At 40.5% G+C, this 17,998-nt stretch overlaps 1 protein-coding gene across 6 annotated transcripts in view; it reads left to right on the top strand.

The window, feature by feature from the left end:
* LOC139607860 (protocadherin-1-like) overlaps nt 1-8,208 on the top strand; it is a 195,590-nt gene extending 187,382 nt beyond the window's left edge. For all 6 annotated transcript variants that reach the window (XM_071461121.1, XM_071461122.1, XM_071461120.1 and 3 more), the window contains one exon: nt 4,155-8,208. In XM_071461121.1, the coding sequence (XP_071317222.1) occupies nt 4,155-4,525 (371 nt within the window). In that variant the 3' untranslated portion in view covers nt 4,526-8,208. The remainder of the gene's footprint in view (nt 1-4,154) is intronic.
* Nucleotides 8,209-17,998: the final 9,790 nt, after the last annotated feature.

Here is a 17,998-nt window from a genome sequence, read left to right as displayed (position 1 = left end):
ACCGCAAATATACCATTAATATCACTCACAGACTCCCAAACGAACTGGCTGTTTTTCCCCGTTATCCCTCCATGAGGTGTGGGTCTCTCATATTTGTTCGCCATCGATCACAGCACTGTGGCGCACACGCTGGAAAGCAGCCGGTGGGGAGAGGCTGCAATCAAACAGAGAGGAGCAGTGTGAAATCTCAGGAAGAGGCAGCTTCCCCCATGCCCGTGGGCAGGGGATCAGACGATGAGGAAGCCTGCCGCAGACACTCAACACCTCCCACTGGCACACTGATGCAAGCTGCATGCAAACCCACCCCTCACATGTTTCTGTCAGCCGGGGGGTTAAGCTCTGTGTGTACCCCCACTCTGTAACTGCACTGTGGAGTGCATGTTATGCCACTGCATTTGAGGTGCTTTGAGAAGCCTCACTGAGCTTCAGTGTGAGTCGCAGATGTGCTGGTAGAAGGCTGGTAGAAGGTGGAAATTACTGTCTTGTTGTTTTTTTTCATGATATTGCTTTAAGCAAGCATATGGGACTGGCCTAATATGAAAAGGAGAAAGCTGCAGGTGCAATCTATCCCCAAGACTAGAGGAAAAGAATTCTACTGTGCAGAGAGGAAGAAATGTCATTGAGTCACTGCTCTTCAAAACCAAATCACAAGCTCTCTAAATCCAGTCAGCCTGTTCCAGCCACTGGCATAATAGTGCTGTGGTTTGCCCATCTGTTCTCCATTGTCCACCTTGGCTCTCCATCCATGACATACAAGACTATAAACTCTTAGGGGTTTGTTCCAGACTGTGAGCAGATTTATTTCAGGTATAGGTGTAGCAGAAAACAGGTTTGAGTGGGTGAGAAAATACCAATTTTCCCACTGCGCCTTTGGCTGCTCCTTCACCTCATGGTTGACTCATTTGCTTTATCATGTCCAGCAAATATTCAAACGATGATTGTTGCAGCTAAGAGTGGGAGTGTGCTTTTGATGTGTGGAGCAGACAGTACAGTATTCTGCCTGACTGTAAGTGGGTACTACAGCTACAGATGGCTAATGGCCACAGCAAAAGGCAGACACAGAAGTATAATTATCAGTATTGATTTTTTTGTGGAGATGGATTTGAGTGTGACAGAAAGGTCAGTGCAAGCAAATGTTCAAACTTGTGCTTTCACAAATGATACACCCTATCATAACATGGTGTCGCAACAATAATAAACTATTTATTATTGTTACATGTTGAAAAACTGTTGTACACTGATCTGTGTGACTGGAAATGATATGCACTATAGAGCACTAATAACAGCATGTTGAAACAATTACTCCAACATGACAGGTTGCAGTTGAATATAGACCCCTCATTTGTTAAATTGTCTGGTAAGAACAGACAATGTGTCAAACCTACTTTATAAATAAAACCATATAAAATTTAGATGAAACACTAACAGACAAGGAAATGGCCTACAAAAATAGCTGGCATTAGAGCATCTATGTTTTCTCTTGATGACGTGCGATATGTGCTTTGGCGCTGTTGGAAGTAAATGGCAGACTTTGGCAAGCTAGACAGTGTATTTAGCTGTCATTGCTGATTTTCTGGCCCTTGATGATGATGAGCACGGTTCAGTATGTGCTTAAATTCCTGTCACCAGTGCATGGTATCATTTTATATTACACGTTTTCTTTTATCTGGCATTCCATTAAAATAAGTCCAAATTATATTTTCTCAAAACACAGTCGACCTGAAGTCAATTGCCAACCTCACTGTCAGTGAAGATGTGGCAGTCAATGTTAATCTTTGTGTCTTTTATCTCCTCTTTTAGGAGACTGGATTAGTTCAAAGACAAATTTTACAGTAACTAGGCAAAAATGAACGTTTGTGCATTTGTGCGGCTAACTGTGAGTTAGCTATACATGTATTCATACCAAACCCCATCACATGCACGCATATAAAGGCAATTTCTAATTTACAGAGAAAGAAATGTAGAAGAAGTGTTTTAGAAAACCTGTGTAAATGCACCTTTTTTTCCCCGATACACTGATTTGTAGTTGGGGATCTAATTTTACACGAGGCCGCTTGGTGTGGCATAAACCTCCTGGAAGCTGTGGAGAGGTTTTAATCAAGTGTGAAATCCTTTTGGAGTAGATGCCTACACGACTGTGCTTGTGCTTAGAAGCGTACTCCTCAACCCTCTCCCCAAGTCTCTTCCCATGAACATCTTTTGTAGCAAGAGTCCATTTCTCTGCAGTGAGGCATACAGACAACGCTCTTAGCGGAGCTGAGAAAATGAAACTCCAATCATCATGCATCAGGCAGTGTGCGCACACACCCATGCCTGGGTTGGCTGTCCAAAAGCACCAAATTCAGTTTCTTCTTTCCTAATCAAGCATTAAAATGTAGTTCATTCATTTGAAAAGAAACTTAGTTCATTGGCACTAGCCTCGTAAACAGAAAGAAGACTTTGCCACTTAAGCATAATGATATAATTAAGCATGAGTAAGGCAGAACATTGCTCAATTGTGAAGTAAATGTATTGAAAAGCCTAAACATCTAGCTATTTAGGATTACAGGAACAATGAGATTAACTGCAACAATAGATCAAGCTATGCATTCTTCTTGTCCAATTATTATTATTCTAATAAACATTGGGACAATTGTATGTGGATTATCCTCAAGAAATGAATATTTTAGACATAAATAAGGAAAACGAAATGAGAACAAATAACTTTCATTAATCTGTATTAAGCAGTTTGAAATTTTAAATCATGCCTAATGCACAAGCTGTCTCACTTTGGCTTTTGATTGATTGAAGCCTTGGTGGGCCAGATGCAGTTTTTCCAGCCTCAGAGGTCTGACATTTTGTGGGATAATTATCTTGCCACTGGTCATGAGTACAATACTGATGGTACGTCTCATAGGCTTACTGTCAAGCTGGCATTTACTCTATTAGTTGTGAACTCTCACCACCACCTCTAATACGTCATCTCTTGTGGTTGCATCATTCACATGCAGCAACATCTTTCCACTTGTTGTGTGTGCAGCGCCGAGCTCTCCGTTTTCCCTGTGAATACATTTACTCTCTTTTCACACACTGTCCAGCTGCCACAAAACAAGACAGAGCATCCGTGATGGACGCGTTCTTTCACGGTGTGGCACTACAGTAATGCATTTATCACAGCAATCAAAACTTTACATGCAGGGGACATCGCAGACTCGCAGATCTTAGTTGTCTGTTCCCCTCTTCACAGACATTGATTTGGCTGTCCTAGGCCTAGGCTGAAGGGATAACAAAGATAAATTGAGTGGTATTTCCATTTAATCTTGGCTGTATGTTTAGCTTGTCAACAGGTGGGCTGCTTAACAAGTCTATTGTTTGCCAGCTGCACATTTGTGGCAAACAAAAACATGGGTTCCTCAGTGCAGTTTTACTTTCAGAAACCATGTGATAATCTTGAGTGGTAGTTGAAGCAAACTTATTTTGGAGCCTTCACAGATTGTACATTAAAATGAGGTCACTGGGTCATGGACCCATTTATTTAATTAGGAACAGTTGAATAAAAAATGGATGATAATCAGGGGCAGGGAACTCATTTCAGCACTGTCAATCAATAACTCATTCAGCAATGGTTTTGCCCAAAGGGACCAAGCTACTCCCTTTGTAACCAAATTCTGTATGTCTGCAGCATTTGTGTGTGTGTGTGTGTGTGTGTCGTATTTTGTCCATTCCTGTAGTCCTTATTCCACGGTGACACATATCTGGAGCACCATTCACTGCTCCGAAATAGAAATCAATATGTTACTTCTGAACGTGTTAACAATACGCTGATATACTGTATTACAGATATACCAGACAAACTGCTGTTGGATGCTTCTAAATGACAAAGACACGGCATGCTATCTCCTGAATGTATCACATCAGCTTGTGGACTACACACACAGTAGCGCTCATTACACAGTGCATAGCAACAGCTACATAGCAACTGCTGCTGACTGCTTAGCAACAGCTGCAAAGACCTCAAGGAGGGGGGTGGGTTTCATGGGGTGTTTCGGATGACACCATTTCTATTCACAAATGCCTTTTTATGACTTTTTTTTTTCTTTTATGAATGTTGCGGCGATGTTAATATCACTATGCAGCTCTCTCTGATGGTGTCGTTTTCTCTCTCCTGCCCACAGATATCCGCTCCCTCCCTGATGTGGCAATGACCGGAAACTGTACAACAGAGTGCAGCGAATTGGGCCACTCAGACGCCTGCTGGATGCCCGGGCATCCCTCCCCCGTGCGCAAGACCAGGAACCCCCCGAAACTCTCCACCTTCGTGCCTTACCAGGAGAGAGGGAGCCTGGGACGCCTGGCAAACGGGAGCGTCAGGCTGGGTGGCGAGGAGCACCGATCGCGCCTTCCACCCTCCCGCAGTGCCTATTCCAGCAGCGGTCACGACGCCAGTCAGGACTGCCCCTTAGAGGAGATGCCCCTGAGCGTAGCCTCTGAGTTCCCACCCACCTCCCCAGCTGCCCACACTCCAAAAAGAGAAATTTACCTGTGAGAATTATGATCATCTGATTGGTGCACAAATGAGGAAAGATACAACCACTTGGGAAGGAGAAACAGGCTGTCCTCACACTAAAGCCAATGCCCGTTTTGTAGGTAACAGTCGGCTGACTCATTCAATCACTGGCATGAACACTTGTTTTTGTCATTTCCTCCTTAAATTATTAATTTATTAGTATATTTATTAAGAATTCCACAAAGTTAATTGATGCACTCACTGATTTATTTATACAAAAACTTGAAGGATACAATTCAAAAAGATCAAAAGGAAAAGCAGTTGGTAATTGCTACTTTAGTAGTAAGTAATTATTGTTGTAGTTAGCCAAGTCCCATTCTGTGAAGTGATCTCTTGAATTTGAAAGTTGTGATCAGTGCTCTTGTGCCATTTCTAGATATAATTTACTAGACAGCCAGTCAGGCCCTATCAAGAGGTGACACGTTTGACTAACAATCAATGAAACGGTCTATCTTAATGTACAGCGCTGTAAATACATTTGAATGGTGTGTTCTACATATATTTTTGTCTGGCATAAGCTGAAAAAAAAAATGCCTCAGAATTTTAGCATATTAAAGCTTTTCTTTTTTTTTCTTTAAATTTTTTTCTTTAATTTTTTTTTTTTTTTTTGCTGCTGCTGTTTAAACTTGATTGAAATCATCTCCAGAAGTGGAGCTCGATATTGTGGAAGGCATTTATCCGCTCCATGCAATCACACACACCTTCGACCCCTAATCATGGTAGAATGGCCTTTACCTCTGCTCCCTGTAGAGAGCTGCCACTGGTGGAGAAAGCTGTGTGGCAACATTTAAACTGACATTATGTTCCACTGACTCTCAGCACTGTGACCTATCGTTCATCATGAAAACGGTTGACGTGGCCACAGTAACCCCCGGAGTCACAATGACCAAACGCAGAGTACTCACTAGACACATTATGATTGGCTTTTCTTATAAGACCTTGTGACTCACCCTGTTGATGAAATCATACCAGTGTATCAGTTAAAAGCGCTTTTCTCTATTGTGACAATCAGACGGGCTCCGCGTGTAACTCACTGTGCTTTCCTCTTAAGCTCATGGTCCTCTCCCCTCATGAGCTCTAAAAACTTCAGTAGATCTGATGTTACCTGTGAGTTATTTACATGAAAAGCCACTTCAGTGTTGAGAGCCATTGGAGAGATGAAGCACTTCTGGAAGTTGATATCGTGCTTATATAAACTATACGGGTGCTCTACGTTCAGAGTACTTTCTTTGTTTTTCAAGATATCAGCTCTCACCAGATATATACTTCTTCAGAGGTGAATTCAATACACAAACGACCAAGTAAATAGATGGCTTTTAAGAAATCTCCAGAGTTATTATCAAAAACATCAGGGATTTCAAGGTAAATATTTGTTACAATATCAGTAATCAATATCTGATAATGCAGAAGATTGTTGAGTCTAAACATAGGTTTAGAGAGCAGGAGACTTGCTGCAACTGCACGATGATTTTCCTTGTATTGAGGACAACATGCTTAATAAGTTATTAGGCATTTTTGCTCCTCTGGCTATTGAACAGAGAATAAAAAATAGGCCATGCCTGTGGGCTTCCGTTATCTTCTCAAAGATTTTCCAAGTAAATCTGAAGGATATGTCTGAAGGACACTATGTATTAGTCAGTAATTGGATGTTAATGATGACTACAGTAGCCTGCCTTACAACATCATAGAGCTGGCCAGTGTCTTTGATTTAAACATTGATTTGATTCAATTTGTAGCTACCTTTCACCTCTGCAGAGTATTTCCATAGTGAGATTGCGTCTGTGAGTAAGGGTGGAAGAGCCTAAAATGGACATTTCCTAATTAGGGTGAGTAATGAGTCCTGAGCTGGGGCATGTGTGAGCACACCCCCAGGACAAGGCACCCACCAGATAATGCAAATCCGCCCGCAGAGCTACAATCAGTTAAAGGGGGTATTTTTATCAGCACTTACCTCATCACGCTGCCATTGAAAACTGCATTTAGAATAATTAAACTGAAAACATATGGAAATTACTGGACATGGCCATGATTAAATAAGGTGGGCGATTATCCTGCCTTGAGGGGGAGAAAGCACATTATGCCGTTTTCAAAGCCATTTAGCCACTGAAATAAAATTCAAACAACAGCCATGATACACTGTGATTAAACCCCCACGGCTTCCTGAGCACCCCTCTCAGAGCTGTGGATAGCCGCTTCTCGAACTGAAAGCAGCGGGTAAGATCACTGACCTGGAATTAATGACAAGTGAGAAAGATAGCACTGAGTGATAAAACCAATGTCACATAGCCTCAATCATAACTTTATCTATTTAAATGCTTTGACTTAATTCCAATTCACAACTGCTTCGCATCCAGATTTATCTCTGGGGTTAAATCTTAACCTGATTCCAGCCTGAGTACTCTTATCGTGTCAGTGAATCTGGAACGTATCTTCAGATTTGTCTCTTTGATCACCAGTACATTAATTAAATGGGGGTAACTCTCAGCAGATAAGTCGTAATCGTCGGTTGTTGCACCTAATGGAGAGCCAGGAGTTTGATTGAAGTCCTCTGCAAAACAAAAACAAGGCTGAGCTTATTTTCCCCCTGTCATGAGGAGTCGGACTCTCTCACTCCAGCCAACAGTGACCTCCTGCTACACACCCCTGGAACAATATATCGGCAGGTTTGACCTTTCTTTTGAACTCATGCTGAATGAACTTCTGCTCAAACACAGAACGGTTCTTCTTGATCAAAGTAAGAGGACATCATGAAGCACCTAAATACACGCAAAAGTATGTTGAATAATGTTTAATTTGTACTTAACATTGATTTAATGTTGAATTCACTAGTATCTTTTGCCTCTCTGTAGTGTGTATCGTATGGTGATCATTTATGTGGACAGATGGACAAATTACTGTATTGAAATTGGCAAGGGATTTTTTTTTCTTACTGATCAAAGACTCTTAGATAACTGGTTGTGTGAAAAAATAAAGAAATCTGTTGGTGGTGTAGTGTACATAGATCTCCACAACCGTGTCTGCTGTCAGACAGGCTATGATTTTAGCATGAATTCCAAAGATAATTGGTAGAAACTGTTTACTCTTTTCGCTTTTGTTTTACTTTATGAAATGTCAGTGCTGGTTCATATACAAAAGGCCCTCTCCCTAACGAACTGAAATTAACTGAACATTTCATCTTTTTCACAGTTCATCTAGAACAAAGACAATTGCCTTGAAAATATGTCTTTGCAAGAGAGAATCTAGTTGTTATCCTAATTGTTGGTATATTTATATAGGATAAAATGCTTGTGATGCCATGTTTTTGTACAGTTTTATGTACATACAAGTGAAGCTTTCTAAAAGTTCTGAGAAAAGCCGATGGCATATAAAAATTGTAACATGTTTTCTTGAGATGTGCACATCTTGCCTTGGTTGGATTGACCTTTGCTGAGTCAGTGTGAATGTGGCCGTTCTATGCCTGCACTGTAGTCATTCACCGGCTCCCACCTCCTGAGGACTTAATCAGTTTTTATGTTTATTGTGAACAGTGGATTGTCTTATCTTACCAGTTTGTTAAACTCCTGTGTTCTGCTTCGTTCTGTTTTCGCATGTTGACAAATTCTCTTGTAATACTGTAAGTCCTCATGAACTTTGTAATAAAATCACTGCAGGGAAAAAATGAATGCTGTCAGTGTTTTCTTTGTTTTCTATTATTATTCATCGCTTTTGAGTGTTAAACAAGGTTTTGGTTGTTACATTTTTATAAGAGGCTTTGCAGCCTTGGAGCTACATTGTGTAAAATGTGTTTCACTCGAGGACCAAGGCTCATTAAGAAGAACTAGTATTCTTGTCATGTGGGGGACAGAGCTTCATTTCTAAGTCAGGAGTCTCCAGAATGTTGAGAGGGAACAGTTGCAGGGCTTGAAGTGGGAGAGTCCCAGGACCTGTGCTCACTACTTCAACTACAAAACAATGTGCCAGAAGTACACAGTCCCCACCATGCACTTAAGCTTATACTGAACATGTCTTCCAAGCGCTGACATTTAGTGCACACTGGAGCTGACAGGAAATCTGCCTTGTCATGTTAATTTTGAGATTGAATTGCTTTTTCTTTAAGACAGAGTGAATAGGGTGTTTTTAATGGACAATGAGCCATGGTAGAGAGCATTCAGTGAAAGGGGAGCTGTTTCTTCGTCTCCATGTTCACACTCTGTACCTCTCTACTGTGTTTTATCATTAGCACATAAGCTGTGATCGTAACTGACTTAATCATTGTAGCACAGATACCATATTATTTAATCATCTGTGAACTACAGTTACATGGAGATGATGAATTTCCGGCCTGTTTCACAAACATCATTCGAGTCACTCATTTCTAATGCGGTTCTGCTTTATATCTTCTCTCACATGATGAGAGAGGATCTAAGACTCCACACCACCACCACCACCACCACACCTATTACTCTTCAGAGGATATTTGAAGACAGCACTAATTTAAATTCACTTGGGGTATACATATGTCCTCTATAATCATTATAATGTGTATCAAGACAATGTGTATTCTTTTAACACCACAAGAGCAGTCAAGGTCTGGTCACTCCCAAAACCCAGAAAGAAATTTAAAGAGGCTGTGTGACTTGAAAGATTAGTAAAAAGCTCCAAAGAGTCTATAACCATGCTAGCAGCTCCGGGGCTGCAACACTCATAAAGAACTAAACAGATCTAAACTATCAGACATAAAGGTCCAAAGGTAATAAAGTGAAAGTAGTAAGTGGCCTGAATATGGTGTCAGAATAAATGCCTTTAGCAACCTGCAGTGTATCAGGAGGGTTTATCACGTTGTCAGCAGTATGCAAGTTTTAAGAAATATGCATGGTGTAAGCAGAAGCATCATGTTAAGTCACTCATGAGAGGTTTTTTTTTTTTTTTTTGGTATCATATGTAGTGTAAGCAAAGATGAGCTCAAAACATGAGCTACCCTGATGTAATATAGTATTTTTTTTCACATAACATTTAGCCATGAAGTATATGTGTGTGTGTGTGTGTGTGTGTGTGTGTGTGTGTGTGTGTGTGTGTGTGACACACACACACACACACCTATATATCTATATATCCTGTATATGTAATTTCCTTACAGTTCAATGTCAGCCATGTGTACCACTGTTAGCATCATAGCTGTTAGCATGTTAGCACAATAATATTATCTGTAATTAGCACACAGCATAGTACAACCGAGGCTGATGGGAAAGTCATAGACTTTGAAGGTATCTGGTCATAAAGTATTGAGCAAATATTAATTTTTTCACATCTTGAATATCTTTACCAAACTGCATGGTAATCCATCCAGCACTCACTCATCAAGACATTTCATTCTGAACCAGCAATGCCCACCTGCAGCTGACACAGGAGGAAATGTCAGAGGATCATCAAAGTGATCTGGACTCATCCTCTGGACTCCATAAATCTCACAGCCATCTAAAAGTTGTTGAGATATTTCAGTGTAGACTGACCCACTGACATTGCCATCCCAGCGTCCCTGCCTCCATACCACTAGCAAGGCTAAAAACAGATAATTCAACCGTGTAGGAGAGGCAGCACTTTGACTTTTGTAATTGCCTTTCACTGCAGTGCAACAGTGGACCAGCCTACTGTACCTATATTATATTTGCTTCAAAGATCAAACGTGTGCTGTGGGCACCCTGAGACTGCTGAGCAACTGCACAGGCCAACAGAACTGGAGGTATTAACTCTTCTGGAAAAAGATAAAAGGCAACAATCTCTCTTGTATAAGCCTGTTAATCTACACTCATTAGGCACATCGTCCTCAGCCATAGCTGGCAATGAGCATTATGGCTTAGGCTTCAGTCAATGTATGACATTGTTATATAAAGATTTCTGTGTAGTCAATAATCATATGCTTGCTTTTCACACATTATCTCAGGGAACACTGGCAGAAAGCGACTCTGAGCATAAAATGGCTTCACAAAAATGTCTCATCACATTTAATTGGATCTTGCAGGTGTTAAGGATGTCTTACTTTCTCCATAAAACGAGTATATACCAAACACAATATCACATTCATCTTGACAGTAGTTTGAGACATGTATGAGCAGAGACAGGCGACTGTACGTGCCACTTGTTTGCTATCCTCACTTCTCACCTTTGTTGTCTTTGAGTGCAACGTTCCTGCTACCTACAGCATTGAGCATTTGCCCATTAGGATGTAAGTGTGATGACTAACTGTGTACTATAAGTTGTCAGAATATTATCCATCACAGCATATACACACCCACTGCCAGGGCTTGAAAGAGTTGCACACACAGGCCGTCTCATACCCAGGTCTCCGTTCTTGGATATGTGTATTATGCATGGCCTCTTGCTCCTGCCAGTTCTCAGTACAGGCTGAATGTGCATTGATGAGAACAATGCACGCTGGAAAATGGGGCCAATGGACAGACTAATGGAGAACAGCTCACCACTCATAGGTCCCTTGAACTAAAGAATAGAGACCCTGACTCACTGAACATATAAATGCACTGAGCTGACCACCACCGCCTCCTCCATGTAAGCCTGTGAAATGCAAACACCCAGCCCCTTTACCAGCCCCTATAACAAGCAGAGCAGACAAAGAGCTTCTGTGAGCTGTAGTGCACCTGTTGCACATAACATGCTATGGCAAGCACAGGGCATAATTGCAATGTGTGTTTTTTTTTTTTTTCTGCCAGTGAGATGGAGGATGAAAAGCTTCCCAGTAGATCATGCTGGACCTGAGATAACTCTTCATGCTTCTTGGTGTGAAGGATGGCACAGCACAGCTCTGCTCCAGTCTGATGAGTTTTTGACTTGGATGGTCCAAGAGATCAAAGGTGTCTCACCTTCTTAACTGATGTTAAGGTAAGCACTAGCCTAGCCGTGCCTTAATAGATAACAGCTCAGGAGGGATTCAGTTGATGGTTTCTGAAGACTCCTTATTGTGAGTGTCTTGGGGACCATTGCACAGGGAGGCAACAACAATATGTCCATTTATGACACTTTCCACCCAACACAGAATATGTGAACATGGAGGATTTGCACTGGAGTAATCTTCTCAATGATGGAGTCACTTAACAGCAGTTTAGTCTAAAGAGTTAAATAATCCCCACGTGACAAAAAGACAGGACTAATATTCTAGATTGCATAGACTGCGAAGGTGTACCTGATAAACTGATTCCTCACAAGTCTCTTGAATTTATCACACAAAAGCACTTTTAATTTTAAAAGCCAATGCAACCTAAAACCTAAATTCTGCTCATCCAATTAGTTTCTGTTCTCTCTGACTCCAAGCGGCACGCTCTCTTCCAGTAATCTCCTTGCAAAGGGAACTTGCATGAGTAACTTAACTGACTTCATCAGCACTGATGCCATGCTTAACCTGCTGCTAATTTTAGCCTACCCTGCTTCCTGGCAAGTGAGAGGAAGCCAATATTATCAATAACATGTAACCCTAAAGGTGGACACGGGGCAGCTAGCTTGCTGTGCACATAGCGTCAGCTACTGCAATGATAGAATCAGGGAAAAAAGTTGAAGCTTGCCATGAGCCACAGCACAGTGACTGATAGACTGGGGATGCTGCTCTTGATCTTCCACAAACCTAATGTTACAGGATAGTGTTTTACTACTTGCTCAAAAGCTAACCTGTTACAGTACCTACATTTTTGAGGCTTTTGACTGAGGGGATTTTTTTTTTGTTAAACCATTCATAGATATTTTGTGATCTTAGTAGCAGTAGTTAAATTGTTACTGAGGTATTACAGCATTTCTGGTCTCCACTGAATTTTAACTCAGGGTAAGGGGCTCCATTTTGTAATTTATTAGTCTATTAGATTTGCTCGGCATTTCAATTCACTGTTGTAGTGAAAGATGACATAACTGGCACCTTCAAGACCTATTTGCTGCTGGAAATTTCTCCTGTGGCAGGCACTGGCCTTCTCAGAATTGCCGTGTACTGCTGGCTTTCTATCTATCAATTATTAATGTGTCTATGTTCTGCTGGATACCCTCTTACTTGAGGGATGTGCTGTCTCAGTATTATGGTTATTATCTGCTTTTTGACTCATGGAAGTATTTTGCTATTCAGGGGAGTCACCTAGAATTGGGAGAGAGAGAGAGAGACACCCAAAACCATGTGGTAATTGACAGTGCAATAAAGATGAGGCTGGGAAGATGATAAATTGAAGATGTTAAATTGAGTCAATAACACCATACATATCTCATGAGCAGCCTGACTTATAATTCAGTTACAGAGATCATATTCTTTTTACACCGTGGCAGGCTGGCATCAACTGCCATATCATGTAAGCTTGTTTTAAAGTTCAAAAAGTGTGAATATGAAACTCAGGCATTTCAATAAATTTAAAAAGAAAATCAGGGTAGAGGTTTGAACCAAAATGAAGCCTGTATACCGATGTGTTTAAACCTGATCTGAGCCTGAATCTAAAGAAATATCTCCAATAACTAATCAGGGAACAACCAAAATATACCTTACACCAACACACAGCAAGCAGCTTCAAGCAGCTTATATAAGCTACGCTAGATAATTACTGATTCCTCTTGCAGTATGTCACATGTATAATGAAAATAAAACAAATTGCAGCTGGCTGTGACACATGACGGCACATGAAACTATAATATCTCATAATAATAGACCATCTGCCTTCACAGTTAGCTCCTTTTCAGATAAAGAGAAGCACTGATTGTTTGTTTCAACAACATTTAGAAGCTAAAGTTATTAAGTGGCAAAACGGGCACAGCACAAAGAGCAACCTTGTCTCCTGCAAGACCTCTGAATAACATATAACATATAACGTAACTGCAACAGCAAATATATATTGTGGAGGTGACTGGATTACGTTTTATATTAAATGTTTTTAATGTATGTATTTGGTAAGTCGCTACTGCATCAGAAAATATCCAATTTTGAACTAAGTAAGTTATATTATTGGCTGTGACTACAGCACTGTTTAACTTGTTATGGTTACTTTTATGTTTTCACAGCACTTGGTTAAGATTAGGAAAAGATCATGGTCCACAGTCACTTATAAGACATGTTTATTTACATGTAACCAAAAACACAGTCTTTCACTAATCTTAACCAAAGTGCTTTTGTTGCCTAAACCTACCCACAGATAAACCCTGGTCTCTGGTGTGATGCCCTAATTACCTTCTGGTGACTCTGCTGGTGTTAATAAATGTGATGCTTCATTCATTAAAAAAAAAAAACAACAACATTGTCTCTGAATTATTTCAGCCAGCAATTATGTCTCCAACAAAATGTATTTACTAATGCAGTTTAGTTGTATATGAATAGAATTTCTACGGCTGAAAGGTAAGGGTGGTGGATCAGTATACAAACAGTGTTTGTATTTATTCTCTAAACTCAAACCTTATAGTTGCCCAACCTTAACAATAACAATCTTATCCAAGTAGTTTAAACTACCCAAATTGCAGTATTCATTTCTTTTTTCGAAAACTATGATGAAACATACTCCCTATGACCTTTTTTCATGACTAAAAAATCCCACTAAAACTAAATTAAAAAGAAGCTATTGAAAACTATGATGAAATGTATAAATGATTAATCAATGAATAAAAATTCGACTGAAAAATAAGCACATAAAGTAATTTCTGTTTTATTATAAAGTCCTGCATGTATCAAAATGGGTATCACACACTGTTGTCTGATCAGTAAAACAGAATCCTCCAGCGCCTACAAATAGCTCTTGTTCATTTGACGATAGTCATTTGAAGCTGCAACAAAACTAAACTAGAAATTCTTTTCTAGTCCTTGCTTGACTAGACTAGCTTTTCTTGACTACGACGCTTAAACACCCAAAAAATCTATGGAAAACTAAAATATATTTTCATGAATTGTTAATTGTACCTTAAATATATTGTAGCTGCAGCAGGATTCTCTCAGTTTCACAGTTCATTTATAGGAACACACTGACATAGCAGCAGTTATGACTTAGGTCTGAGAACTTGTTAGTCCATATCAAGCTCTTGCTAATTGCCTTTTCCCAATACTTGCTAGATTCTGGCTTGTTTAAACTCTCAGCATCTTTCCCAGCTGAACTTGACAGTTCTATTTACATGCATAATCTTGGATAAATACAAGCTCATAATGTTTTTACAGTGAAGAATCCTCCCCTGAATCACTGGGGATTTTAAGACTCTCCCTTTAGCAAGTTTTTTTTTGCTTTATTGCATCCATTACTGACCGTGAGGCTAATGCAACACATCAGCTATGCTCTGCCTGTCTTTCTCTTTTCCTGCTGGGCATAATGTATCCTGTGCGAAACACACGACACACACATGGATGCAGACCATTGGCGAGAAGAAAAAGCAACTGCTTCATTAATGATATTTGGAAATAACCAAAGCTGAACATGACCTGAGGCTGAAATGCCCCAAAAACCCACAGACCTGATATCCCATACCTTTCCGGGGCCATGTGGCACAAATCACTTTGCAGAACTGTACTGCAGGGGTAATGATGATCCATTGTGGGCATCTGTGGTTGAAATGGTGCAAATGGACACTTCTGGATTCCAAAGAAACTGCACTGTTATATATTTGTAAGATAGCAGGGCAAAAAAAAAAAAAAAAAAAAAGACTAGCCTGTTTCTTTGTTCAAACCTGAACACAGAAAGCTTTCAAGCTCTCTCCCTGGTGGACTGGTGCACGATTGTACTTCAATAGTGACCTAAACAAGTCTAATCCTGAGGTTTGGAGGAAAAACGTTTCTCTGGTGGATTATGGAGACCTCACTCTACAGGTTTGCATGTATTTTTCAGCTCTGCAACATTTCTACGGATATATCTATTACTGTATAGATACTCATTTTAGAGCTGCAAGAAGCACTGCAGGGAAACACTGCTCTCTTGTAGCCTTTTTCCTCAAGATGAAAACACTACTCGGCTACCGCTGCTGTTGCCTTGGAAACCTGGTCACTCTCACTCTTTTACCCACACTCTTCACCACTCGCTTCATTAAGTGCGTTGCTGCTGGCAATTAGAATAAAACCAGCGGCAGGGCTGGCTGTCTTGAAATGCAGTCTCCAATTAAATACTTTCAAATAGCAATGCTTCTTCAAGCTACATCTGCTCACTATATAATAAACCATGCACCTGGGAGCTATGCTTCTAAAAGCCTGCACTATGGTTGCTATACTGATGAATGACTTCAAAAATCCATGTCTTTTAGTACCTTGAATACAAATGTAACACGGATCAGACGCTGCCTTGTTACTAGTGATGCCTTTTCAAGCCTCTACGCTCAAATAAGCAAAACAATGTTCCAGACATTGTCACGGTTAGTTCACAGGAGGACAAAAATAAAAAAATAAATGCCCGAATGATCAATTTAAATCTGCATCCTTGTGTGAGCTCCACTGTTTCAAGTACTTGAAAGAAAGACACACAGAGCATTTTTTTTTGTGCTCATCTGTTCAAGGCCGTTTCTATATAGATGATTGATAACAGAAATGTAGGTGGAACAAATGACAGTCACACGGCTTTAAGTCTGATCCTACTCAGCACTTTCTGTTACTGCCCGGCATTTTCACTTTGATTAACTGAGGATGTTATTGCTGAATAAAACTGATGAAGTAAATTTAAGTGACTCATCATCACACTACATTTACTTTAAGTGAATAACTACTCTTGAGGGGTGCACTTAGTATGTTTCATGTACAGCATCATCACTAATTGAATCGTGCCCCCTCAGTTCCTCTCACACATACTAAAAACAGGGAGAAAACACACATACTGTTTGTGTATCAGCCGGCACTTAAAGCAGCCAGCGCAACCTCTCCCTACTCAGCTGAGCCTGTGAAGCTTTGCATCACTCATTTAACACTCTATTACCTCCCACCTGAGCACACTCTCAGTCATTACTGAATTACCTACAAGCTATCCATTTGCATTGACAGACCTTTTGTAAACGAGCGACAAGCCCTCAAACAGACTCAACATCTATCTTAAAGACAATTCATTCACCCCATCTTTTGGTTCTCTCTATCATGTGAAGACTTTAAGCAACTGTAGCTATAGATAAACTAAATCAATCAATCACAAAACAGGAGAAGGACGCACAATTCACTTCACAAATGTAAAGCCTGTAACAGTCCACAGAATCGTCGCTGGCTGTCACTCTCGCTTCCTCAGTGAAAACACCAGAACATAAATTTCCCAGCTAATAACTTCCCTTCACTAAATCTTTGTCTTAATAGAGCCACTTGCTGAGAGCGTTTCAGAATTAATTCAAACGATGAGGCACGCTGCCACCAACATCGAGGACTCAATGGTGCCACAACACTTTTTGTTTGTCATAATGATTTGTTTTATAGGGCAAGTCAAAATGACTGTGAGGTTAAAGCAGAGAGGGTTTAGTTTCATCAAGGACATCGATATAAAAAAAAAAAAAAGCACATCTCCTCAGTACACAGCAGCTACATTTAATCATGTCAAAAATAACTAGTCAGATAACAGGTCAGAAGCCCGCTTGTGTAATTACTTAGCTGTGAAACTGAACATCTTATTTTTCCTCAGGTGTGCTGCCTCTCAAAGAATCCCAGTGGGAATTGATCCTTGACTCCATGTTAGTTGAAAGCAGCGTGTGATATAGGAGAAGAGACTGCTCATCTTGAAGATTTTCTGCTTATAAAACAATCCTAACACGATACCTTCCTATGATGCTAATGCTTCCTGATGATATAAAACCATCATCTTCTCAGCTTATGTGTGCAAATGTAATGAAAGCTGTGCAATTAGTTTTGTTTTCACAGCATCGCTTCGGTTTTTACACATCAAAAATCTCAAAAAGTTTTTTGAAATACTGAAATACATATCTGGGCCATAACATCTAATAATTGGAACTTCAGTGGAGTAAGTGGCTCCACTGTTCAGTACAGATCCGCAGCCTCCACATGAACACAACACGACTACAGTCGCTTAATAAAACAGCTGTTCACTCCTTTGACATGAGCCAAGCCTTGTCCACAGATACCGCTGAGCCCCTGCACCTCTCCCTCATGCACCTGCTGGCTTTCAGGGTCGCGGCAGACGAGCTAATGCGGCTCAGGTGTTGTAATTGAAGATTGCCACCAGCTGGTTGTGGTGTAGCTTGGCAGGGCAGAGCAGAGCCGAGTTGGCTGTCGGGCTGAACAGGTGAGCGGTGCTTCAGCGCTGCTGGCCTCTGTTCACAACAAGCCCCTTGTTCATGGAGAGGCACTTGTGTCTCCAGGCACCGCACACATAATGGCTCTAGCAGTAAAATAAAAAGAAGAGAACATGCGCTTCATTGAATATTAATTTGAATCTGAAGACACTCTAAAATTAAAACCAACTAACCTTATTAGCATCATCTCGTTGAACAGCTGAAGTAGACTGAGAGCGGTGCCACAATATCAAACAGTATTTCATTGTCCAAATACTT

The sequence above is a fragment of the Trachinotus anak genome, unplaced genomic scaffold, assembly GCF_046630095.1.
Source record: "Trachinotus anak isolate AG129_WGS33_773 ecotype Australia unplaced genomic scaffold, CSIRO_AGI_Tana_v1 ptg000024l, whole genome shotgun sequence".
Classification (NCBI taxonomy): Eukaryota; Metazoa; Chordata; class Actinopteri; order Carangiformes; family Carangidae; genus Trachinotus; species Trachinotus anak.
The sequence above is the reverse complement of the archived record's forward strand: the minus strand, read 5'-3'. Positions and strand labels throughout refer to the sequence as shown.